At 38.6% G+C, this 26,386-nt stretch overlaps 4 protein-coding genes across 4 annotated transcripts in view; 2 read left to right on the top strand and 2 right to left on the bottom strand.

Annotated features, from left to right (window-relative positions):
- Nucleotides 1–337: 337 nt before the first annotated feature.
- ipmkb (inositol polyphosphate multikinase b) lies at nucleotides 338–16,176 on the top strand. The gene is made up of 6 exons (XM_077551394.1): nucleotides 338–1,409; nucleotides 5,779–5,864; nucleotides 5,973–6,069; nucleotides 6,238–6,410; nucleotides 10,668–10,749; nucleotides 11,913–16,176. Exons 1-6 carry the CDS (start codon nucleotides 1,178–1,180, stop codon nucleotides 12,647–12,649), a joined length of 1,407 nt encoding a protein of 468 aa, XP_077407520.1. The 5' UTR covers nucleotides 338–1,177; the 3' UTR covers nucleotides 12,650–16,176.
- LOC144038707 (uncharacterized) lies at nucleotides 4,170–22,480 on the bottom strand. The gene is made up of 3 exons (XM_077551396.1): nucleotides 19,033–22,480; nucleotides 6,240–6,430; nucleotides 4,170–5,829 (listed from the first exon to the last, which is right to left on the bottom strand). Exon 1 carries the CDS (start codon nucleotides 21,538–21,540, stop codon nucleotides 20,875–20,877), a length of 666 nt encoding a protein of 221 aa, XP_077407522.1. The 5' UTR covers nucleotides 21,541–22,480; the 3' UTR covers nucleotides 4,170–5,829; nucleotides 6,240–6,430; nucleotides 19,033–20,874.
- A 747-nt stretch (nucleotides 22,481–23,227) lies between these two features.
- On the top strand, nucleotides 23,228–24,644 carry LOC144038705 (E3 ubiquitin-protein ligase TRIM35-like). Its single transcript, XM_077551395.1, has one exon. The coding sequence runs from the start codon at nucleotides 23,375–23,377 to the stop codon at nucleotides 24,413–24,415; it is 1,041 nt and encodes a 346-aa protein (XP_077407521.1). The 5' UTR covers nucleotides 23,228–23,374; the 3' UTR covers nucleotides 24,416–24,644.
- Nucleotides 24,645–25,172: 528 nt separating this feature from the next.
- Nucleotides 25,173–26,386, bottom strand: part of naglu (N-acetylglucosaminidase, alpha) — a 42,602-nt gene continuing 41,388 nt past the window's right edge. Inside the window, exon 7 of the transcript XR_013289271.1 lies at nucleotides 25,173–25,298. The gene's annotated coding sequence lies outside the window, so the exon portion shown is untranslated. The remainder of the gene's footprint in view (nucleotides 25,299–26,386) is intronic.

Raw genomic sequence — 26,386 nt, 5'->3', positions numbered from 1 at the left:
CATGTATTCAGAATATACTGTATTTGTACTGTATGTATTTCTAACTGATAGCTAGAGGGGGGGGGGGGGGGGACGACGGGTAAGAGTTTTTTAGGTTTGATTTATCTGTGCATTTTTCACCGTGACAGTTACAGGTTTAGGAAAATAATGATAGTGCTAAACTGAATTTCAATTTATTGTACTGTATGTACTTGTCGTGTATTTTAAGTGATTGTCGAAGTTCATTGTGGGCGGGCCGGCGGGGGGACTTTACACGGCTGCCGTAAAGGAGTGAAAATATGGTAATGTTGCAAAACAGTGGATATCGTCTCCAGAATAATAATAATAATAATAATCTTCCCGCTGTATCCCACGCACCTTCGCTAAAATAGAGGTTTAGCGATGACGAGGGTGTTGTTTCGTCTTACTGATAAAGGGTAGGCCTGAGGTGGGCGTACGGCTTGTTCAACTCATATCTGACTTCGGAATTAACATTTGGACTACTAGACCGTTTTCTTAATTCTGGTACGTTTTACTCTTCTTTAGTGCAGTCTGCTTTTTATTTTGTTGATGGGAATTACATACCACTTGAATGTGTCGTAACATTAGTCAATGGCACCAGTTGAAGAGGAACTGTGGCTTCGTGAACGTTTATAGTATGAATTCATGAATTTTACATTTGAAATGGTGCAATATTATGAAACCGTTGATACTGACAAGTTAATTCACGTCGTTCCACAGTATTCACCACACGACGCCTCTTTTTGGTTTTATTTTGAAGTCCTTCAGCGGAAATCGTGCCTGGTTCACCTTTGACAGACACTGTCAGGAAGTGGGATGTGGCCAGATTGTATTTATGCTGCTGATCAAGATATGAAAATCATTGAATCAGCGCGCCTCGGGAGCTCTGCTTCACCGCAGGTCACAGCGGGGGATAACAGTGTTGTCCTACGTGACCCTCAAGTTGCTACCGGGAGTCGAAAGCAGCGAACGGAGCCGCTCTGTCTTTGCTTTCGTCTGGATTGGACCACTTCCCTAAAGACTTCACAACCTCACGTCCAAACACGTTATTGCAACTGCATCTGGGGCGTTGCTTACGTAATCTAATAAGTATGTGAATCCATAGAGAGCTACCTTTTGAAATATATATGCATTTTGGTTGAGAACGAAGATTGTTGGGGCCCGTTGTTTATTACAAATGTCAGCAAGTCACCACCATCAAGTGATGATGGAGTCCTCTTTAGCTCTCGGTAGACTGGACCTGAGTCCCGCTGTCGGGGTCAACATGACCCCGTGCATCTCCCCCGCTGCATCAACGAAAGAGATGAGCGGTCATCGGCCAATTGGACCACAAGGACCGGCTCACCTGAATGGCTGCGTGCCGTTGTCACATCAGGTCGCAGGTCACAAGTATGGAGTGGATAAAGTGGGTAAGTACAGGTGCACCCCGAGATGACTTCCATCCAGTTGTGTGGGTGGCTGTGTAAAAATTAAAAGATCAATTTATTTACATGAGCGTTATAGGACTATTCCAGTGGTAAGTATAATTTTTCTGTGACAAATATTAAGAAAAGCATGACTCTTAAAACCAATAAAAATGTACTAATTTGTGGTAAAGCCAGTGAGGCTTGAGATTTTAGGTTCATGCCTTTCTTTATTTTTATCCTACTTTCAAAAGACCAGTATCATTGGAAAGCTGGTTATTCACAGAAACAGAAAGCATAACAATAATGTTAATTATTTCTAATTAGTTCATTTCAGTCACTATGTGAAACAATAGGTAAATATCATGACTTAAAACACACGCACGCACACATATATACAGTATATATATATATATGTATGTGTATATATTTATATATATATATAAATAAAATCCAATTTGAGTTTCTATGTGCTGCCTTTGGAATTAGTGGTGCTGGCTGATTTAATTGTTAAACTATAATAGCAATGGGAGTCCTGTTTCTTTAACTAATCAGGTTTTAAATTCAACCTAATCGAACCGCTGTGCTGACCCTTGGTGAAGTCAGATTCTTCCATCCTTTAATTATTTTGGCACACACCTTTTTACATCCAATTTTGATAAGCAAGTCATCAGATCAAATCTCTCACCCACAAAAATGTTATGTTTTTTTCAATGAACCATAGGGAAGTACTTCAGAATATTCACAATTTATTTGTGTGTGCTTGGGTTCAATAGCATGGCAGCTCCATTTGTACTATATTTACCAGTGTGCTAAGGTGGCAGTTGTCAAAGTAGGTCCCCATTATTATAAAGGAGACCTGTTAGGACACATTTTTTACAAGTTGTTTTTTATTTAAAAATTAAAAATGATTTTTTTTTTTACATATTAACACATTACAACATAAGACAAAGATAATGATGTAAAAAAAAAAACTAGAGAAAAAAAAACAAAATTTTTGACAGATTTTCTCTTTTGTGAAGCTGAACAAATGCTAAAGAACAAACTAATTTTATACAATCAAATGTATTGCCTGTAGTTTGAGGGGGGGCAGTAAATCAGGATTTTGAGTTTTCTTTTGCCTATATATATATATATATATATATATATATATATATATATATATATATATATATATATGTGTGTGTGTGTGTCCTGGCACCTACTTAAAATAAAATCCCAGCCACACACACACACAAATTGATTTCTTATTTTAAATATATATTTTTTCCCACTTCAACAAAAATAAAAAAGAAATGACAATCCCATTTTTAAGAACTTGGATAATTTTTGGTGGTGGGGTCACGTGATTGATAAATATATAGATTCAATTGATCCTTTCCTAGACACACCTTTTAGCAAATAGCAACAAAAAAAATTGTCATTTGACCAACGATGGTTCATTGGGGAAACATGATTGTTGAATTTGAACATTATTGTGCCAGGGGTCTTTCTTATCGCAGCAACTTGGGTGACTGCTACTAAGTAAATGTTTCTTAAATTCTGAATAAATGAATACTTTTTTTATTAATTTGCTCATATTTAAAAGATGAACATAGCCCTTAAATGAATGATTGGGATGACAAACAAATGCAGATGAATTACTAAAGCAGTCTAAAATGAAATGTGTTTTCTTTGCGAGGGATACTTGCCCGTCTCCTCGCTATCTGTTGAAACAAAGTCACATTGAGTTAAGCAGCATGATGTTATCTTGGTTTATTTGTGGGCTTGGTCTTGAATAATCATTAACGCAGCTTGCATACACTGAAGTAATAGACTCAGCAGGCAATGTTGAACAAATAGTGGAATCCTGCTCATCCTGTATTGCTGCTGACTGAACATGATAGTGCTCCTCCCATTGCTTGTTTGCCTAAGCCTCCACATGCATTGACCTCCATAGGTATTGTTCAGATGTGCTCAAATGGGAACTCATGTAGGACCATTTAAAGGTTTCTTGAAGCGGAAGATATATTTCTTGGTCTATATGATAGCTTTCATAAACACATTAGGGTTGAAATATACAATAAAACTGCTTTTACTACTTTTGCATGTAAAGCAATTATAGAAATGTAACTTAGGAGTGCATTTATCTTTGCTGTGTCACATTAATGAATTCCTGCCATGTTAGATGAGGCCCAAGTTGATGACATTTATTTTCTTGGTCCAGGCTACCTTTGGTCAAGACACATTTTCACTGGCAATCTAGTAAATGACATTTTTCGACTATAAACTTAAATAGATGTAGTATATGACCATGTGATGCATGTCTACAACAAATGGCCACTTACTCGTCACACCCCAAACTGCAAATCTTTACAAAAACACCTACAATATTCAAATTCCAGGGCGCAATAATTATTAGAGGGCTGACAAGGGAAACATGATGATATGATCATATACCTTGGCCACGTTGGGCCAGATATCTTGTGATTTAGATATCATCCATCCATTTTTTGCAGTTTAATACGACATAGGGATTTTATCCCTGAATAGCCCGAATGTTTACAAGAGTGGTTAAACACATCAGGCAAAGCCCTCAAAAGGTACCTTTGGACTCCTTCAGTCTGATGTCTAGATGTGTTACATCTAACTAAGAACCTTTTTTTTTTAACTTGAAAACGTGTTAGTTTTCAAAGTATTTTTAGACTAAAATGACCAAATTAAAGATAAATGCCTTCCTGTATAGCCTAGTTTCATACGCTGTATTATTGGAATTAAGTAATTAAAAGCCCCCCTTTTCCCAGCATTAATCATTGATAGATGGGGCAAGGAGTTATCTGTAACAGTTATTCATTTTAAAACTGTCAAATTTTATTTCTGTAAAATGAATCTAATGAGCTAAAAGAGCAAACAGGAAAATGTGCAGTAGAATCGAAATACAAATTATACAGTATTCCAGTCAGCCTTCCACATAATTTACTTGCTCAAACAACTTTTACAAGCAATCACTTCTCCTTTAGTAAAATAAAGCCCTTAATTGTCAGTTTATCTACATACAGTATATCTTCTTTTTCTGAGCCATAAACACATTCATAATAAATCATAGCCTGATAACACTTTCAACATTTCCTATGTAAACTTAATCTCCAGCATATCCAGAATAAGTAAGAATCTGCATTTTTCTTCCCACGCAGCCTCCATCTTGACTGCTGAAATGAAAATGTAGTTATAATCGTAGGAGTAATCAGAACACATTTTTTTCCCAACAGTAGCAAGAGGTTGACTGTTGAACTTGCTTGCATTACTCATACTCTGTTAATGGCAATGTTGTATAGCAATTTATATGCACATCATTGTGGATTGAAAGGGGAAATATGTTGCTTTGTCAGAAATGATTTACACTAACATCAATCTGCAGTGTTGGTTGAGGCTCCATGCCTATCATATAGAATAGTGTACACATTCCCAGGCTGCCTTCTTCCTTTTCTACATTTAACTTGATATATTGCACTGTGTTTTATAAACTATGACAAAGTCTCAACCAAATCAAGCATTTTGTTATCATTTAGATTGTACAAAACCAGTTCCAATGAAGTTGTGAGTCGGGCCTTTGTGTTAAACGCAAATAAAAACAGAATACAATGATTTTCAAATAATTTTCAATCTATATTTATTTAAATACACTGCAAAGACAATATATTAAATGTTCAAACTGCTTAACTATTATTTTTAGCAAATAATTAACTTAGAATTGTATGGCTGCAAGTGCAACATGTTACAAAAAAGCTGTGACTGGGTCATGTTTTACACTGTTACACATCACCTTTTCTTTTAACAATTTAACACAACTTCCCAACTTCATTGGAATTGGGTTTGTAAAACTGGACCAGATAGATTTGGCTTCAGTCAAGGGTTCTATGAAATCTCAGGCAGGAATGAAAGATGACATGCTATATGTCTTACTTTGTTCACGGTAGCTCGCATATATTGTGTCAGCAGTTATTCATCTGGTCAGATGACTGTGAGTATTTGTAAGTGTTGTAAGCCACATCCAGATTTGGTTGACAGAATGTGAAGATGAGCGCAAATTTCCACTTGTCCCATAATTCTGCATCTTTATTGAAAAGACAATTGACATGAATGAAGACATTTCTAAATGAAACTCATTCTTCCGTATTTTTCTACTAATTCAATTATAATTAAAGTATTCCATCTTCAAAATTAATGCTGAAAGTTAGCAATTTTATTTGACCTCCTCCTTCCATATTTTCAACCAATTCAAACCATTCCAAATTCAAAATGTTGAGCTCATTCAGGACATCTGTGTTGTTTTAGTTTTTTTTAATAACCATCAGTGTTCTGAGATCCATACTCTTGGTTTGTTTATTTGTTGAAGGGATTCTGCAACATCCAGATGGAACAGTCCTGAAGCAACTCCAGCCTCCACCTAGAGGACCAAGAGAGATGCAGTTTTACGGCATGGTAATACTCATCTGAATGCATGCACATACTGTGTATGCAAACCTACTGCATAGAAAAGTAACACACAACTGAACTGAGTAATAATATTTGGCTCTATTTGTTGACTAGGTATATGCAGATGATTGCTGTGATCCATGCCTTCTTCAGCTCCAGGCACATCTCCCAAAATATTACGGCACTTTGTCCTCTCCTGATGCACCCAATGGTACAAAACTATATTTGCACATCTGCTTATATGTTAGGTGACAATATATTATACAAGATTGAGTTGATGAGTTTATTCATAATTTAGTGATTAACAAATTATTCAGTTTAAGCAATTTTTTTTAATTTGGCGCCATGGACTGCTTGGTCAACATTGTCTCTGCCACAGACCTGTACATGAAGCTGGAGGACGTGACTCAACGCTTCGTCAAGCCGTGCATCATGGATGTGAAGCTGGGCCAGCGAAGTTACGATCCATTCGCCTCACAGGAGAAAAGGCAGCAGCAGATCAGAAAGTATCCACTGATGGAGGAGATAGGCTTCCTGGTCCTTGGCATGAGGGTGAGTATGATTTCAACGGTCTGTTTTGAAAAAAAAATATTATTTGAGAAACACATTTCACCCCATTCTCTCAATATGGAAATATATTCAGGGTTTCCACGGGCCATTAAAAAGTATTAAAAGTCATTAAATAGATTTCGACCAAATTAAGGCCTTAAATTGTATTAAAATAATCTCTCTCGCTCTCTCTCTCTCTCTCTCTCTCTCTCTCTCTCTCTCTCTCTCTTTATATACAGTATATATATATATATATATATATATATATATATATATATATATATATATATATATATATATATATATATATATATATATAAATGGGTGTCAATTGCACATGGATTTTCAGTCTCTACCCCTGCAAATAGTTGGGGTCCACTTTTACTGTCCAAGTTACATTATTTTAATAGTATAGTGATTGAATTACGTTAATAACAACTTATTTTTTTAACAACTAGAAACTGTATCAGAAGAATACAATTTTGAAGTTAAGCCTCCAAACCCTGCTTATATAGCATAACATGACCATGTCTAGGTAGATATTTTATTATACATTGATACTGTCTCTTAACTCTGATTGATTTTTATCCCTCAAAATACATCAAATTGATGTTTTTAACTCATTTGCTCCCCCAAAACATACAAATATGTTCTATTTTAAATGTTTGAAGTGTCCCAAAGACGTATTTATACATTTTTATGTTGTTGTTTTTTATGCTAGAGCATACAGAAGGCTTTGATGCAGCCTCTCAACTGCAAAGAACGGTTGAAGAAATGGTAGTTATTACACAGTAGGTGGCAACCAACGGTCAGTAGGTGGCAAGCAGCGTAAAAGAGATAAACCAGGGCCATGTTGAAAAAAAAGCTCCTTTACTCACATTTCTAAATAGATTAGTAAATAATTATGGAATTTAGCTATATTTTATGCTAATTGCTGCAAAACGAAAACAGAACAAACTATACTTTTTTCCTGATGAAAGAATAGACTAATCTTTCTATTGGTAGGTTCCATGTTTTTATGGCAATAGAACAATATTCTGTGGGCCTTGCAAAAGCAGTCAAAATACAGTAAAACAGTCAAGAGAGGATTTTTTTGCATTCCCAATTACCCTCCTAGAGCTGTTGTATACTTGTCACATTTTTCTTCCCTGATTAATGCCTGAATATTATTATTTAAAGAGAATCAGTGTGCGCCGTACTACCCTGCAAAATTCCCTGTAAAATTTGTGTTAATTGACTGTCGTCAATTTAAATTTTTTAAAAAGTCAGTCAAATCAAAAAAAAATTGCTTTAACCCTTACACTAATGCCACCTAGTGGCAGAAAATTACCTCAACACAAATCTATGACTCAATGTTTCACACTCCTTTTCACTGTAACTGTTAACTTTAACTTTAAGAATCACTCATGTTGAATTGTTGTCGGGTGTTCTTAATTGAAGTGACCTACTTGTGGGAGTGTGGGCGGGGTTACACACCGGTGTTTATTCAATAAATGGCTGCCACTCATTCACAAATTGAGTTGCATGCAGGCCAAACGCAAAAGCTGTGTGTCGTGTTTTTCCTCCGTCTACCGGCATTTCCAAGTCCGATGGCATGGCTGCGTCAACAACTCAACTATCAAATTACTTATCAATGAACTAAATGATGCAACCACATTTGTATTTGGTAACCATATTTGTCCACTTTTATGTTAATTAACAAGAGTATGAAAAACTTGAAAAATATATTTTATTGTACAGTCAGAACAGATATAACGTCTGATTAATTAACAATGATGTTGTGTTAAATAAAAATAGGAGGATTTGCGAATCACGTTCAACTTACTGTATTTAATTGAACCTGTTGCATTGCACGAGTGATCCATGAGTTATCAGCCCACTTTGGCTGCCACACACACAATTAATTTGAGGTCCAACCGGCCATATATATTGTTTTAGAACAGTGCCTGACAGTATTATAATTCCACAATTGTACCGTTGGATAAAATAGATAAGCGTGTTGTTTCTTTTACTTTATGCACCGAGCACTAACGTAACACCCACACATGGAAAAACAAAACGCACACACATCATTATATAGTGTACTGTGATTACTGGGTCAACATGGGTGGGAGAAGACAGGAAAGACTGATAGTACATCTTATCTTTTTGAAAGGAAACAAGTCAAATGCAGTATTTTAAACATTTATCACTTTGTTTCCATTCCCTTCCCTTGTTTGTATATTTATCATTTCCTGTTTGCTTTAAGATGTCGTCAGTATACAAACAAATCATGAGTCATTTACAATTATGTAATAAGTTTCATTATGAGTTTACAATGTTTCGGCCATGTCTTGTGCAAATTTTATTGCTATATTCAGAAATTATGTCAAAGTAAATTAACTGAAATATGTATGCACTTTGCTGTTTTGACATTCCCTACATAAATGAAGAGGCTTTTGAATAGCCTATATTAGTTGACCTTGAACATCACATATGCACGTTTGAAAAGCATTTACTTTGTGCTTGCAGTTTTCATCCACTGCTTTCTACAATTAGCAAAATACAGTAAACGCTACAACTAAGCTCGACAAGAGTACTGCCCTGAACTTTAATTCCTCGGCCATTGAAGCGTTGTATTAAAAGCCTTACCAGAAATATTCTGTGTAGTTACAATTTAGTAATAGAGGCGCACAGTTAAATGTACTAGTTTGTAGTAGTGATATCAAAACCTGCCATATACAGTACCATTAAAGGGTCACTTTACTAATTTCGCTATTTTCATCAGTAAAAAGTTAATATTTTGTCTATCATGAGTCATGAATTGAATGAATGAACGAATCAACTTGTAAACGTTAGGCATGTTGTTACCTCAGCCCTCAACACGTGATGTCATTTTCAGTCGACAGCAATTGGTAAAATGCATTTTTAAAGGTGTTAATTGTACATGAACATGACAAGTATCCATCCATCCATTTTCTTAACCGCTTGTGTTCACAAGGGTCGCGGGGGGCGCTGGAGCCTATCCCAGCTGACTTCGGGTAGTAGGCGGGGTACACCCTGAACTGGTTGCCAGCCATTCGCAGACATGATAAGTAATGTTATCAAATTCATGATAGACAAAATATTAACTTTTTACTGATGAAAACTGCAAAATTAATACAGTATCCCTTTAACTGAACTCCCCGTAATGAACCTAGAAACATTTTACAGTGTTATTTTATTTATCAATTTTTTTGCTGGTCTAAGTGCTGTACCACCCTACCACCAGTGAGTGGGGTACATATACATTTAATCTATATTACTGTAGTTATTTATTTTCAAGGAAACATATTATTTACTTTATTGTTTGAGTGCCTAAGAATTAAATGTTTAAAATAAATTAAGGAAACAAAAATGATGCTCAAAACAGTGTATTATATGCCAGGCCTGAAGTGGCACTGCAATGCTTCCATAGGAAACCACCAAAAACAGAATATTGAGCAAGATGAGACATTACGGCTTAAGCATAATTTAATGAAGGTGCATGTCTCTCAACATTTATAATTGTCACACACTTTGGAAAAAAAACGAAGTTCCACATTGAATACCATAGGATTATACCTGTTAAAGCTTCACATGCTAGTTCACTTCACAAAACATCCAGGATATACTTAACTATTATTTTTCTAGTCCCAATGTTTTTCACTTAGCACAAGTCTTTCTTTTGTATAAATGTTTTTAAAAAAAAATGCACAAAAAGCTAAGGAAAAATCTTCACACATGCCCAGAGGTAATACTTTAATGTCATGCTGAAGTGACGTTGTCTCAGATATACTGTTTTACAAGACTTTTTCCCATCACAGCATTTCAAACTCTTTCTGTAGCTTGAGAGGAATGTTTAACCCAAAAAAGACTGATCACATCCATTCTATAAGTAAATGTATTTGTTTATATGTTATGTATCACTATTAATCAAAACCATAATGCTGACTTCAGCCAAATAGCTCGCATAGTGTTATTTATTATTTTCTGTTTTTATCCTCTGACAGTGTGCACGTTGTTACGGGATTAAACCACTAGGTGCCATCATACCACAGTTCATTCTATTTCTTGACACAGGAAGAAAGTTATTAGATTGCATTTGAAACACTTTGCTGTCCCTTGTGGGATACTAATCCATCCATCCATTTTCTTAACCGCTTTTTCCTCACAAAGGTCGGATAATATTAAAGAATATATTACAGTACCTACTAAATAGGTACCTGTAGATGTATATTCAATTGCTTTTTTTCCTGACAGGTTTACAAGCTGTGCAGTGACACTGTTGACACGTTTGACCAGCACTATGGGAGGGGACTGTTGAAGGACACCATTAAAGATGGTATATTTGTGTGTCATAAGTCATTTGTATTGTACAATTACTGCTAAAATGAAAACCCTGACATTCTGCTATTTCCTAATTCTCAACGTTACATCTATTCCCTTTAACATTTTATGCAATCTCAGCAGTGAAAACCAAAGAGCCATAAAATGTTCCCAACTAGGAGTGTGACGATATATCGATATCGTGATACTTTGTCTCCCGATAGATTATCGATACACCTACGCAAGTATCGCAATATTAGTAGTTAATATCCGGCTCCATTGTTCATTACTTATTGAGCAATTACTTTGCAGGCCGCTAGGGGGAGCGCCTTATAAAAGTGACGGGGAAATGTATGGAAGTCTTCAGGCGAAGAAGACCCATGAGCTTACTTTTACTTGTGTAATACATTATCTGTCCAGCAACTGACTCAGTTTTACATACGTAACATTTTAAAACATATTTTATGGTTCGACTTTTTGAAGCACACAATTTCTGAGGAATAATAATATTGATTTAATATTTAAACAATTTTATTTATTTACATTTGCAATGTTACACAAAAAATCGTCACAGTTTATAAAATGAAACAATTGTGGTTTCACCCATCAGTGTAATTGTCACTAACTGGGTCAATTACAGACGGACGGCTGTTTTGCTAATGATTGACAAATGATGGACTGACAGAATGCACACCTCTGTCCTCCTAAAATTGACCCATTCAACATGGCATTCAGCAAATTCAATGACAGTTTTTCAGTAATATACAGCATTATTAAATACAATTTCATCCCATGTCACAGATTTTCTCTAACCCAACAATAGTCCAGTGGTTAAAGCAAAAGACTGGAGACCAGGGTTCAAATCCTGGTTGGGGCAGATTTTTAGTACAACTCCAATTTTAGTATAATAATCATTAACATCCATTATATTCAATGTCATTTCACATTGTTAGTATTATTATTATTATAAAACATTTCACATGCATTCAAATATTAGCATTCAGCTTTCAGCATTCCCACGCAATTTCTCCAGAAATTGCACGTCTAGTTTAGAGAGGGGTACCAACAATTGTGTCCATGTGTCTATATCTGACATGACACATAGGAACTTGTGTTATGAGCAATGTTGTGGAAGTTCCTGCAGTCTGAACAAGGCCTTTTCTTTCTTCTCTTCTCCAGGCTTAGCTAAATTCTTCCACAACGGCATTTGTCTGAGGAAGGATGCAGTGGTGGCCAGCATTCGCAGAGTGCAGAATATTCTCCACTGGTTCGAGTCTCAGCGTCAACTGGTCTTCTACGCCAGCTCTCTTCTTTTTGTCTACGAGGGCCTCCCCTCCTCGAGCACTTTCCCCCTCATCAACACCCCCATTAACAGCCCAGCTGCCGTAGGCAAGAGTTGGGATGGCAAGGATGAGCGTCAACAGGGAGTAGGGGAAAAGAATGAAAAGATGGCAGAGTACAACAACAACAACATTGAGGTGGCGCTGCCCCATGATTGCACCCGAGACTCTGTTTACAGCAATCGCAGGAAAGATGGCCTCCATCTTTGTGCCAAGACTCACCGTCAAGGCAGCAGTGGAGACAACGGCACTTTGGGGACTACACCATGCCAACCAGCTTCTGTGGAGAACAACTCGACGTGGTTGTCCCGGCAACCACCGAACGGAAACGGAAACAAATCCCAACTTGAAGGAAAGGGCGTGGAGAGAAAGAGAGCGAATAGCGGCGGGAGAGAAGAGGATAGCGTGCCAGGTGGAGGCGAGGCGACGGGGTTGAGCGAAGGAAACGCACAAGTAGAGGTGAAGATGATCGACTTTGCCCACGTTTTCCCCAGCGAGAGCCCCGATCACGGCTACATTTATGGCCTCAAACACCTGCTTAGCGTCTTGAACCAGATACTCTGTGATGATGATTAGACTCGTTCCTCGCTTTACCTTCATACTTGTTAAAAGTGAACCACTGTCTCCACCTACCTGCCCACTCTCCCCCCTTAATCATGGAACCGCCATCATCATCATCTCACCCGATTGCGATGTGCGCGCGTGTGCATTTTTTCCAAGTGGAAGTCACAAATGCTGATGCACTAACCAATCCCTTAGAGGCATTAGTAGTCGTCGGGTACGCTGACTCACGTTACACAAGCTCCAAAATGTGACCCTACTTTGCCTGTAGTCCATTTGAAATGCACTGGATTTGACAAGTCTATTTTTATATTGAGGCCACTGAGAGAAAAAAAAAACTGTTAGGTTTGTGTTGTACTGTATATCAGAACATCTCAAATCCTGAGTGAGCCAGAGATTTTTCTGTGTTGTTTTTACCATAGTAACTATTTGATACTATTTATAGCAGTTTTAGAGTTGGGCTTAATTGGGTGGATGCTGAGAGACAAGCTTTCACTGCCATAATGCATCAAAATGTGTGTGTTTTTTTTTTATTCTGATTTTTATCAATGCATAACAGCAGCAAAACTATATAAAACTATATATACAAAGGGCAAATCAAAAACCGCAAATGCTTAACTGTCATGTGCTGACAAACTATATTGCTTTTTTTGAATGTTTTATTTTTATTTTTATATACATAAATATGTTGCTGCTTGTTTACATCAAAATTCACTGTTATATTCCATTTGAAACAGAAAGGGACACTTTGTTGTCGATGTAGACCAATCATATGACTGACTACAAGTGCACCTCTACACAACAAAGCATACTACACTACAACCAGAGAAGGCAAATCCAGGTCCAGAAAGTAAAAACCCAACCATAGTTTGGCTTTAGCCCCTGATGCTAGCTAGCTAGCTTCCAAAAAGGTAAACCAGAACCATGCAGCTCGCTAGGGAGCTAGCTAAAAAGTAAACAAGCACCATGGGCGCTAGAGCTAAAGCCAAACTGTGGCAAGGATTTGCCACCTGTGACAATAACGCTTTTTGGAATTGAAACATACTTTATTAACCAGCATTTTTAGCACTTTCTTATTATTTTGGCAGGTTAACATCTCTCAGCATTCACATTCAGTTTTTGACGGAATCTATTTTTTAAATAAGTAACAAAATAAATACAAATATAAGTCGCCCTCAAATATCAATTTCCAGATAATTGACTATAATTTTCTGGTGTCTGATGATAATACCTATGATTGCATAGCGATCCATAATATCCTGTTGTTGCCATCTGATATAGCATTATGTTAGTTAGTGGCAATCTGGCATGTCAAAATTTGAAAATCAACTTTCAGTGAATGCAAGGAAGCAATTTGATTCACATTTAGGCCCGGAATAACAAATGTTTTTTAACTGGATGTTCTTCATTTAGGTTTCAAGTGCATTTTTAACAACTTTTGCATTACCTTGAACTGGAACTTGGGTTGCTTGAATCCCATCCTGAACTTAAAATGCAAATACAACTTTTTCAAGCTTAAACTGACACACTTTACTGCCATGCTATTCTGAAACTTAAAGTGGGCTGTCATTTTGTGTGTTTATTTTTATTTTTTTAATTCAGTGTCAACAGGGATGTAACTCAGGTAATGACCACCAAGAATACATACAAAATAGTTTCCATGACGCCATTTTCTTCTCAGCCCGATGATCCTCGTGCTATCTCCACATGGTCAGTGTTTAAGCTCATTTTTAACCTCTTGACCTTGTTATGACATTTACAATATGTATTTCACCATGCTGCTTTTGATAACTGGCTGTAAAACACTCCCTTCTTCAATTAGTCTATGTTGTGATTCAGATATTTGCTACCTTGCCCTCCCACGTTATTTTTATAATGCAAAGCTGTGTGAGTGTAGTGCCATTAACGCAACATTTATGACTTGTGTCATTTTTGTTGTCATAAAGCGGTACAATTGAGATGCCAAACAGTTCTGATTGATGGTATCATGGTCAAGTTTTTAATATTGTACAGAAAGCAAATGTCTCAATGAGACATGAATGGAGAAAGACAGCAGTGAATGGGCTTTTGTTTTTGTTTATTTTGGACATTGGTGTAGATGGTCGGAAAGGAGTCCTTTCAACGTTTTCATGTGATTACCTATATTGACCTATTTGACTCACATTTTATAGGAGTGTCCAGGTTGATCCATCTACTTAGACTTGAAACATTTTACACGCATTGGATGATATGAATCAGATGGCATGCAATGAGTGACAGCCTAATGATGTAACCCAAAGCAACCTTGATCAAGAGCAAACTATTATTGGAGTTGGAATCAGTGAAGTAATGTGAAAATGGGCGCCAAAACTGCTCTGTAACTAAATCAAATTGAGTTATTTAGCTTTGCTGGTGGAATTGCATCTCCTGTTGGTCCTCTCACCGACAGTACAGCGCACATTTTTTTTTCAATGGAACTATAAGGGTGTTAATTGTGCTTTTAAAATGGCTGCTGATCATTTGTTATTTTATAACTGGCTCCTTACTGCACCATTTTGAGTTAACTGATATGCACAGGCCTCTTACAGTTTATGTAGCTTGACAATGGAAATACGTAATCACATGTTAATTAATTTGTAATATTTTCTAATTTGATCCTAAATATAGAATCACATTTTTTGAGTCATAATTGATGTTTACACACATTAACTATTCTTTTCCTGTAACTGCCTTCTATTATGTCAAATAATTTTTTTTTTTTTTTTTTTTTGCGTGTGCGTGTCTATGTTGTGAGAACAATTGTTCATCCCGGCAGCTTTATCAGCTCATTTTGCTTGCAAACTAACAAATGTCATATCATATATATTTACACAGAGAATTGTGAATAAATTATTTGTTTAATGACAGTAATGCAACTTGTAAACAGCGTGTAATGTCTGACAATCAGGCTGTGATGGTAAAGTGGGCACTTTTTCCATTATTATCGATTGTTTACCCAACGTTATGTAAAGATATTTACATCTGAATGCGACAAAATGAAAATATGAAGAATATATGTATACAGTAATTGAATCTGAAAAATATTACTTTTACGAATATACTGTTAATTCCAAAGGAAAATGTTCAGCTTAGAAAATGACTAATTTGCTATCCTAATGGTGTAATGTAATGTATTAACTGGTTTTGCTGTCCTCAAATTATCAAGGCACTCTATCGTCATTCTTATGATGTTCTTACGTTGTATTACTATCACTACTAAAATTTATATTTCGGAAAGGAAATTTAATTTTCTGGGTATACTTAACTGCCTAATAATACCAAATGCAAACAACAGCTTAGCAGCGCTAAATGGCTAACTAACATGTGAGACAGTAGATCAAGGAAAACATACAGTCAATTGGGCCTAAATTGTATAGTACTCTTATTTGTTTACATTTTACCTGCTTTCCTCATGGCCAGAATTAAACATGAATCCATTTTGTTTTTAAATAAATACTGGATTTTTCTTTTCTGTTCATCATTGTGATGGAGTCAAATACATAAAGTGCTGTGAAAAAAGGGCAGGTTTTGTGTGTGCGTGTTATTGTTATATATACTTTAACAAATTATGTCACCTATTTAATAAATTATTTACTTCCTGAACATTCAAATAAGGTTTTGCGCTATCTTGGTGGCCTCAGAATTTTAGCACACTTGTGATGTTCTGCGCTCCCAAACCGGAGAACGTGGCTGTGGCCCCAGTTCGATCCCCGCGTTAGGGCTTGCGATTTAGAACATGTCGTTATTCATTTATTAAGTAAGACTTTTTTTTTTTTTTTTTAAGTGTTATATATGTTGTTTGTGAACAATTACGATCATGTCGGCATTTCTGATATTCCGCAATGCTTCCTTTACACGGTGAAAACAAACAACATATTGTATTGCTTTTGCCGCGGCAACTAGCATACAAACTAGACAGGTTGTTCTAGTAGTCAAACGACATTTCATCATATTTTGAAATCAAAATAATCCTCATAAATCAAATTGAAACAATCCAAAATCCAATGCTTTTCAATCAGCGGAAAGTTTCCTTTCAACGAATAAAACTGCCATTTGGACTTGTGACGTTAGCTCGGAATTGTCCATTGCTAACAATGATGCATCTAACAACTAAATGCTGGGTAAACTCAAATGCAAATTACTAGCTAACATTAGCTTATGTACAGTATTTTTTCTATACTAAGCGAGTGTGTGCTCTCATCCACAGTAATAGACACAATGTATACAACACTGTAACCCGTATGCCTTATGTCCTGTGACTGTATTTGCATATTAGTGACAGTCACTTTTGGTTTTACTGTAGCCCACATCTTGTATAGATTAAACAGGTGGTGCTGTTGATCCTTGATACAGTTACTGTATTTGTTTTCCTGTGGGCACAAATGCATCTGTATTTAGGTTGAATTCCAGTTGTATATCCTCAAGTCCTTTGCTTACTTAAGAATTAATTCCATTTGAAGTAACTGTATTTCCCTCCAACATCACTGCCTTCCCGCACAGAGTCTTGCGGCAGCTGAAATCTGTGCATCAATGTCCAACGTCTTTATTTTCCTCAGTTTCTCCTCTTGTGCCCCATGTTGAGGTCTCCTTTGCAAGCAGCTAGCAGATGAAGTGCTAGCTTCTCCCAATTAACTTTTTACTGTTAGACTGTCCTCTGGGTAAATATCATCTTCACACTCAGATGTTGAATCAACAGCATTTTTACCACCAACATGTTTTTGTATTCTCACTTTCATTGTCATTTTGAACAGCATCATCATTGGCATGAACATATTTGATCATTTTCATTTGTGATGCCATTATCTTTCAACCATGTCATTACTTCTTATTGTTGAACCTTTTGGAGTGAACCAATATTTGATGCTTTCCCTGCTCCACGCCTGAGAGAGCAAACTGTGTGAGCATTGCATTATGTACTTGCAGCTTGGAAGCCTTTTGACATAATTGTTAGAATCTTTTGGGGTAGTTTGGAATAGCACTAGTGTTATCTTTGGACACCAATAGAGTTTTTAATTGTTGTCTTTAATTTGCTTGTGTAAAATTGTCCCCTTTTTCTTTTTGAAACCTTTCAATCTTAAACATGATTTCTTTAACGGTAGGTTTCCTGGGTGTCTTCTCCGTGATGTCATTTTTTACAGTTGAGTCTACTACATTAACACAGAGTTTCACTAATTTTATTAAGAGCTACATGCTTTAATGAGAGGACCCTTTAGCGCTGCACTTTATTAAGGGGTTGGACCTTTGTGCTAAAAATAGTAACATATCCCCTGCGGTTGTCCATTTTGAGATGCTCCATTTATGGGAACTCTGTGTTCACAATAGCACTTGCCATTTCACACGTCATCCATTCCATTCAAATTAAAATATCACAGGAATCAGGACAATTAAAAAATATTTTCCATTGTTCTGATTCAATTGTCTTGTCACGAGACAAGAAGGCTTTTATTCGTTACAAGAAGAACCAGATCGACAAGCCTGAGTGGAGTAACGATCACGGCATCTTCTCGGCATATTCATATTTGGACCTCAGGCTATTTTATTTTTTATTTTATTTTTTACCCAACCCATTTAACATCTTGAAAGGTTTTCGGAAATACAAGCGTCTCTTCCATGCCGATTGTAGCAGCTGACAACGACACACGTAGTCGGTATTATTACTAAATGGTCAAATACAATAAACGCCTAAGCACAGCCTCTCTAAAATGGCTGCCAACAAAGCATTGTGGGAAATGCGGAAAAGCCCGAACCCCTTTATTGGGATCTTTCATGTGTGTGTCTACACAGCTGTATATTTGGAGCAATCAAAGTCAGAAGTTGGCAAATTATTTTTCCTCTAATTTCAATTGATTCTTCGGCACAATGGGTAATATGTCCGTATAATGCAAACTGCCTGTTACGATGCTATGTTCACTTTGTGTAAATCGATGAAACGGCACTACAGAGCTCCCAATATGAGACCCAGCGTAAACCATGACGGCAAGTTACCCAGCTACCATTAAGAAAAATTATCAAGATAAACTTAGCGAGTTATGTACAGTATGACAAAAAGATTATTAAAAATACATGGACTGAGCTCAGACTGAAGCAGGTTTACGTCCGTAAAGCTCGTCTTTCTCAGTTTGTGTACTTTTACAATGCATCACGCCAGAAAGAACTTGCCGAAAATGTGGAAGGACTCAGCAATTTGGGTGATGAATGGTCAATGATAATGATATCCTGATAATCGTAAGTATAACTTTGATGTCCAGTTCTGTGGATAATCTCACCTCTAGAGCTAAAGTGGATTTGACAACAGAGCTAAAAGCTTTTAACTCGTTCGGTTGCTAGTTTAGCGATATGGCTTTAGCCAAGCCCATTATAGCTACTTTACAGGCTCTTACCTTTGTGCAAACGTAGGAATGCTTGTTTCTCTTAGAGACATTTAGCTGGGGGTGGAGCCACCCACACTGTGTAATCCCTTGAAGACATCTCTCCACTTTGTGGATTCCTTATGTCAGATTTGCACAATTTATAGGCACATCGCTTCACTTTTTTGCATGTTGAACTATGTTTGGTATGGTTTTATTGAAGATGACAATAGTTTTGTGGATCAATTTTGCAATGGATTTCAAAGGAGTGGAGCTTGACGGACCTTGGCCGTTTGGGGGCGTGGTTTGCGGAAGGGCAATTTTGAGTTTACGTCACAAGTCAAAATCGTGGTCTTACTCGGTGAAATGACGCTCTCAGCCCATTGAAAAGCATTGGACTTTGGATCGTTGTCATTGATTTGCGAGGATTATTTGGATTTCCAAATGTGATGAAATGTTGCTTGACTACTATTACAATCTGCCCGGTTTGTATGCTAGTCACAGGCAAAAGTAATACAATACATAATTTATTTTCACTGTGTAAAGGAAGCATTTGTACTGCGAAATATCAGAAATGCTCGGATGTTCGGAATTGTCAATAAGGGAAGTAAGGGTTAACTTGCCGTTGTCATTGGGCAAAACGGCCGTACGTGCGTCTGTATTCTGTTCAATTTGATGCTCAACTCTCACATTACGGTGTACTTTCGACTTCTTTTGGTTGCTAAGTGCATTTTATATAGGCCTACTGTGAATCAGCTATAATGACGTGCACGTTATAATTACAAGGCAAGGGTTATTTCAAGGTAAGTTCCCTGAGACACACGCAACAAGTCGGCTAAAAACATGCACTAGCCAATGATGCACATTGTCTGCTAATCTCATTCATACACTTTGGCTACAATTTTAACCTTTGGCTGCTGGGAAATGAAAATAGAGACATTAAGAAGGGTATTTTTGGAGAAATCTCAAAATCTAAATTTTTAACCACTCTATTTTTGACAATTGCGCTTAACTTTACCGGTGGTCCGTTTCACAGAGCAGGTTTAGTGAAAACTCTAAGTCTGTTAAACCTGAAATGCGGGAAATTAAGTTTTCCGCATTTCAGGAAGCGAGTTAACTGAAACCAGAGAAAGAGGGGTAACTCTAAGCCTGTTTCCTAAAAAGAGGTCATTTAAGCTCTCGGTCAGTTACCGTAGTAACAGACTCTATGAACCTAACCTGATCGATCAGCTGTCCAGTTTTGCCGTGACATAGTTTTGCTGTGTGTTATTTAAAAAAAATTTAAAGAAAAAAAAAGTCAATAGGCCTATATTAAAAGTACAGTTTTTCATGAACATAGCATGTCCTTTTGACAATGACCCCGTTGATGAAGGTGCAGCATTACTGCACAGGGAATTAAATATTCCTCGTGAGATGGTTATCAGGTCGCGCATAGATGTTCTGGCATTTCAAGTTATCTTTTTGAATGGTACCGTTTCACATCACAGTCCGTCATCTACATACACAACTTAATCCGTTCTTACTGTTAAGACTTTTGATTAATGGGCGAATTAATCCCCACAACAATTGCTCATTTTATTGTTTATTAATTCAATAGATCTAAATAGAAATTATGCTTTTCTGTGTTTAATGCGTTTACAAATTCAAACTTTATTTTCTCCGTGGAAAGGATGCTCAAAGGTTACTTAGCACAGCTGATGTTCATCTTTCATTATCATCCCTGAACTGTCAAGCAGGAGCACAAAGCCTGCCGGTATGTAACCGTTTATGAACGCGGATTGCCATGCTATTTTGTTTTGCATATGCATTTTTCGTAGCGGTAGCATTTAACGTTGTGTTTTCATGTTAGTTAACTTCTTTTTCTTTTCCTTCCCTTCAGAGGTCCCCACAGCAAAGCAGTTGCCTCCATCTAACCCTGTCCTCTGCATCCTCTACTCTCACACCAACTTCCTTCATGTCCTCTTTAACTACATCCATAAACCTCCTCTTTGGTCTTTCTCTAGACCATCTGCTTGGCATTTGGAAACTCAGCATCCTTCTGCCAATATACTCACTAGCTCTCCTCTGGACATGTTCAAACCATCTCAGTCTGGCCTCTCTGACTTTATCTCCAAAGCCTTTAACATGTGCTGTCCCTCTGATGTACTCATTCTTGATTCTATCCTTCCTGGTCACTCCCAAAGAGAACCTCAGCATCTTCATCTCTGCCACCTCCAGCTCTGCCTCCTGTCTTTTCCTCAGTGGCACTGTCTCCAGGCCAAACAAAATTGCTAGTCTCACCACAGTTTTATAAACTTTTCCTTTCATTTTAGCTGAAACTCTTCTATCACACATCACCCCTGACACTTTTCTCCACCCGTTCCAGAATGCCTGCACACACTTCTTCGATTCTTTTCCACACTCTCCATTGCTCTGGACTGTTGACCCTAAATACTTAAACTCATCCACCTTCTTGGTCTCTTCTTCCTGTAACCTCACTCTTCCACTTGGGTCCCTCCCATTCATACACAGATACTCCGTCTTGCTATGACTAACCTTCATTCCCCTCCTTTCCAGGGCAAACCTCAATACCTCTTGCTTCTCCTCCACCTGTTCCCTGCTCTCATCACAATGTCATCTGCAAACATCATAGTCCATGGAGATTCCTGTCTAACCTCCATACCATAGTGAACAAGAAGGGGCTCAGAGCTGATCCCTGATGTAGTCCCACTCCCACCTCCACTTTGAACTCCTCCGTCACACCTACAGCACACCTCACCACTATCTTACAGTCCTCATACATGTCCTGCACCACTTGAACATACTTCTCTGCCACTCCAGAAAATGTTAGTTAACATTAATGGATATTAACCGCGGAGTTTAATTCATGTGCACGTCGTGGACGCTCCAGTACGAGGACGTATGCATTGGCCACGCGATCGATCGCGGCCAAACATAGTCAATTATTGTATTGTGTGGGTTTTGTTTGGCTGTGACTGTTGCATGCGGTGCTTGCATTGAGAAGAGTTCCGTGTGAGACATGAATGGATAGCCGTCCGTTTGTTAGACTTATTTACAGGCAAGGGTGGGCCGATTGTGCGCATGAGCCAGTCTTGTAGGGAATTGTGGGTTGTGTAGTTGATTGTATTCAGACGCAATGAACAGTGCGTTTATTTGTATAATTAGAATAAGACATTATATCATTGTGATATTGTCTGTTTTGTTCCAGGTTTATAACCTTTGGTCCTTTGTCAATAAACAAACAGACTAACACGAGTTATAACGATGTGTGTGTCCAGCTGCGTCCTTTCGGAGGACTGAAACAAAATATCCAAACACTTACATTAGCAACATTACCAGCCGTAGTCATGCGCTCACATCACAGCATATATTGTTACGCTCAGTTTTTTTCTTATACCCATTTGAATAATGTTTTTTTTTCTCAAGTTGCTGTCAAGTGCATGATTGCACCTAAATGAAATAAATTAATAAGCTACCATTCTAGCAGGTTTACCCTGTAATATTATTGTGATTGCAAAAGACTACATTAAAATTTACGCATTGACCCGAGCAGCAACGCTCTTCCACGCTGCCTCCCTCTCTTTGGCAGCTGCTGGAGTGTAGCACTTTTTCATAAAGACATGTTCAAATTCGCCATCCGATTGTATTAAGATTTCCAGTTCGAGAGGGCTAAAAAAAAACGGGGACAACGTCCTCTGCTTCCCCGTTGCCATGGTGACTTGTCAAATTGGGGCTCCATTCATGCGGTCTTTTTAGAGTGATAGTGCACGAGCTGAACTCCAGGTGAAATTACTCTGTGTTGATCCAACGGACTCAAATGAGCTGTCCTGGAACCCAAAATGCAGAGTTTCCTATCTCACGGGAAAATCAAATAACCAGTTGTTTTTCTATTTTTAATATCCGTTTTGAAATGTTAGTTATTTACCAAAAGAAATAGAGAGGTTTGTAATGTGGTGACACGAGTTTGCCGGCAGTTTAGGTGAGAGCCTTTTGTGTTTTTCATTGATCTCTACACATCAAGCGTGAAAAGTAAGAAGGGTAAGGCTGCCTTTCAACTTCTTTCTTTCTTTGTTCTTTTATGTTGACGGTGGCTTTACATAGCTTGTTGGTGAAACCTTAATATGTTTTTGTTTTGGATTTTTCACTTGGTTTTACTCCGTGTGATTTGTTTCAACATTCTAATCACTTGTGTGTGATCCCAGATAACAGTGTGGTTTTTGCTGCAGTCAAGTGAGAAAACTAAAGCAGAAAGTGGACTTGCGGACTTTACCAACATCTGGCAATTTCTTCACTATTGACTAAGACAGACGCACTGCGGCTCTACTGAGCTTGAATGTTGGAAAGCTGTAGATGAGACGGTGTCTTCACAAGGACCATGGCCAGCAGAGTTGAAGACCATCTCCAATGTCCAACCTGTTTGGAGATCTTTAAAGATCCTGTCGTGCTGCCAGGTACTGACAGCTTCTGTTGTGCGTGTGTGGAGCTGTGGTGGGAGCAGAAAGGAGATCGATTGTGTCCAGTTTGTAGGACGGAGTGTAGATCATTGCCCCCACCTTTGAACTTGGCCCTGAGGAACGTGTGTGAAACTCTTTCACAAGCTTCAGTGGAGTCGAAGGACATCTGCAGCTTGCACAAGGAGAAACTAAAACTCTTCTGTTTGGACCACCAAGAGCTTGTGTGCCTCATCTGCATGGTTACAAAAATACACACTGGCCACAAGCTCTGTCCCCTTGATGAAGCGGCGCAAGATTACAAAGAGAAACTCCTGCAGGATGTAAAGAAAAGACTGAAAGATTACAATGAGACAAGAGACGACTGCAATGAACAAGCGACATACATCAAGGTCCAGAGGGAGCAGGTGGAAAACAAGATTAAGAAGGATTTCGAGGAGCTTCGTCGCTTCCTGCAGGCTGAGGAGGAGGCCAGGTTGTCTGCTGTGAGGGAGGAAGAGGAGGAGGAAACTCTGATGTTGAAGGAGAATATTGAGGCTCTCGAAAGAGACATGGCCGCTGTGTCAGACGTGATCAGAAGCACGGAGGAGCAGCTGACCTCTGAGCCCGTTTCCTTCATAAAGAACATCAAGACTGCGATGAACAGAATCCAAAATCTGCCTGACAAGCCCGAGCTGCTCTCAGGAGCTCTGCTGGACCAAGTCAAGCATGTGGGCAACCTCAAGTTCAGCGTGTGGGAACGAATAAAAAAGATGGTCTCCTACAGTCCCGTCATTCTGGACCCAAACGTCCAAAGTCCACATGCTTTGCTCCTTTCAGTCCCGCGTCAAAGCAAACCAGAAGGTGCCGCTCAAATACGGTGGAGGCAACAAGGAAGAGGCAAAATTTCGGGGAAATCACGTGACCACAGACCGGCTGACGTCAGCCACGCCTCAGCGCCTACAAACAAATACAGATACATTTAACTTGAAACAAGGATTTACAAACAAAACCAAAAAGCTGTATTAAAGGCAAAGTAAGAAAACTTGCCAGTGATGTTTATTTTTGTCATTTCCAAGGTAAGCTTTGAATAATAAACTGTTTATCAGACGCGATCCGAACGCTTTAAACAAGTTTCTTGGCGTGAGACGCCCAATTGATGACACGCCAACAAGAACAACAGCTTGGATTCGCATTCAGGGGGGGGGGGGCGCTGGAGCCTATCCCAGCTGGCTTCGGGCAGTAGGCGGAGTACACCCTGACCTGGTTGCCAGCCAATTGCAGGGCACACAGAGACGAACAACCATACTCACAATCACACCTATGGACAATTTGAAGTGTTCAATTAACCTGCTATGCATGTCTTTGGAATGTGGGAGGAAACCGGAGGAAACCCACGCTAGCACGGGTAGAACATGCATACGCCACCCAGGAAGGCCGAAGCCCGGACTCGATCTCACGTCCTCTGCACTGGGAGGCGGAAGTGCTAACCAGTCCACCACCGTGCCGCCCCTTAAAAAAATATTACTTTAAATAAATACATTAAAAAACTAATTAGAATTGAGAGACAATGGATTTTAAAAAATGGAGTTTGATGTTGTGAAGGAAGAAAGACTTCGGCATCGTCACCTCGTCCTCTTGGTTCAAAAAATCTCCTTGTCTCCTCGCTGGAAGCTGGAGTCGCCCTCCAGCTCCCCCGAAGCCGAGAGGAGCTCAGCCAACTCCATCAGCGTGGACTCCTCATCATCACGGCGTTCGTCTCCCGCACTTTTTCCTCTCTCGGGTGCTTGTTGCACGCGTTCGAAGGCGGCGGCTCGCTGGATGCGGGCCGATTTGCTCCTCAAACGGGCCATCAGCCTCTTCCCGTGACTGAAAACAGAAGCGGAGACGTCATTTACAAAACTGAAGGTTGGCTCTTAACGTGGAACCTACAGTGATTATAAAAAGTCTACACATTCTGCAACTCTTCCAGGATATCGCTGGACGTGGGGCGCTCTTGCGTCGGGACGTCCCGCCCCATTAACTCTTTGACTGCCAAGCGTTTTCAGAAAAGGGATGCTGTGGGTGCCAGTTGATTTAAGCATTTTGACTGATCTTTCAAGGTCCACAGAAAATTTTGTGTTTGGACTATGGAAACACACATACTACCAAATGAAAGATTGAACTTTCATCTTTCATCATTCCGTTTTTTCAGTAATCAACAATAGAAAATGGTTAGTTTCACCCAAATGCTCTGTTTTGGACCAAAATACGGAGAAATCAAGCTTTTTGTGAAACTATATTATTTCATGCACTCTAGTGAATTTGACACCTTTTCTTCCCATGAATGATGCCACAAACACCTAAACAGTGCTTTACTTCTGTAAAACACTACCACCAACAATGAAAAAGTGTTTTTTGATAGCAAAATACGTTTATTTACATTCAACAGTGTAACAATTTGACAAAACAATTTGGCAAACTATTTACAAATGTGTGCAACTGTGGTACTATTTACAATTATGTGGATGTTTCAACTACAGTTTTTCTTTTTGTGTAACACTCCCCTGCGTGCAAGGAGAGGCAGCAGGATTTGCACAACAGATTAGTTTCACTGCGATTGCCCCTTCGCGTGCAGACGCTACACTTTCTTGCCGGCCTTTTTTTCCGGGGAATAGCAAGTATATACTGCAGTGGGTGTTTGGCCATGTTGCCATCAAGTCTACTCTCAGGATCATGACCTGGTGTTACGTCTGGCTTCCTCATGTCCTTCAATTCCTATACCGGGTGGTAGATGTTCTGATCCATCTTATCCACTCCATTCATGGTGGCATCGTAGTCCAGAACCAGTGTCTTCTCCGTGATCAGACTGTACCCACTCCTCCGATAAATATGCATTGGACTTGGGGTACTCTTCGTCGTCCGATTGAACGTCCGCCTGTGCAGAAGTGCTCGGTTGTGCACTGCGTTTTCCGGCG

This window comes from Vanacampus margaritifer, chromosome 18 (assembly GCF_051991255.1).
Source record: "Vanacampus margaritifer isolate UIUO_Vmar chromosome 18, RoL_Vmar_1.0, whole genome shotgun sequence".
Lineage (NCBI taxonomy): Eukaryota > Metazoa > Chordata > Actinopteri > Syngnathiformes > Syngnathidae > Vanacampus > Vanacampus margaritifer.
The sequence above is the reverse complement of the archived record's forward strand: the minus strand, read 5'-3'. Positions and strand labels throughout refer to the sequence as shown.

Coding starts and splice junctions, on each gene's coding strand:
- ipmkb (XM_077551394.1), top strand. CDS start 1,178: ATGTCAGCAAGTCACCACCATCAAGTGATGATGGAGTCCTCTTTAGCT. Junction 5,865..5,972: donor AGATGCAGTTTTACGGCATG/GTAATACTCATC, acceptor TTTGTTGACTAG/GTATATGCAGATGATTGCTG. Junction 6,411..10,667: donor TCCTGGTCCTTGGCATGAGG/GTGAGTATGATT, acceptor TTTTCCTGACAG/GTTTACAAGCTGTGCAGTGA.
- LOC144038707 (XM_077551396.1), bottom strand. CDS start 21,540: ATGAAGGTTAGTCATAGCAAGACGGAGTATCTGTGTATGAATGGGAGG.
- LOC144038705 (XM_077551395.1), top strand. CDS start 23,375: ATGGCCAGCAGAGTTGAAGACCATCTCCAATGTCCAACCTGTTTGGAG.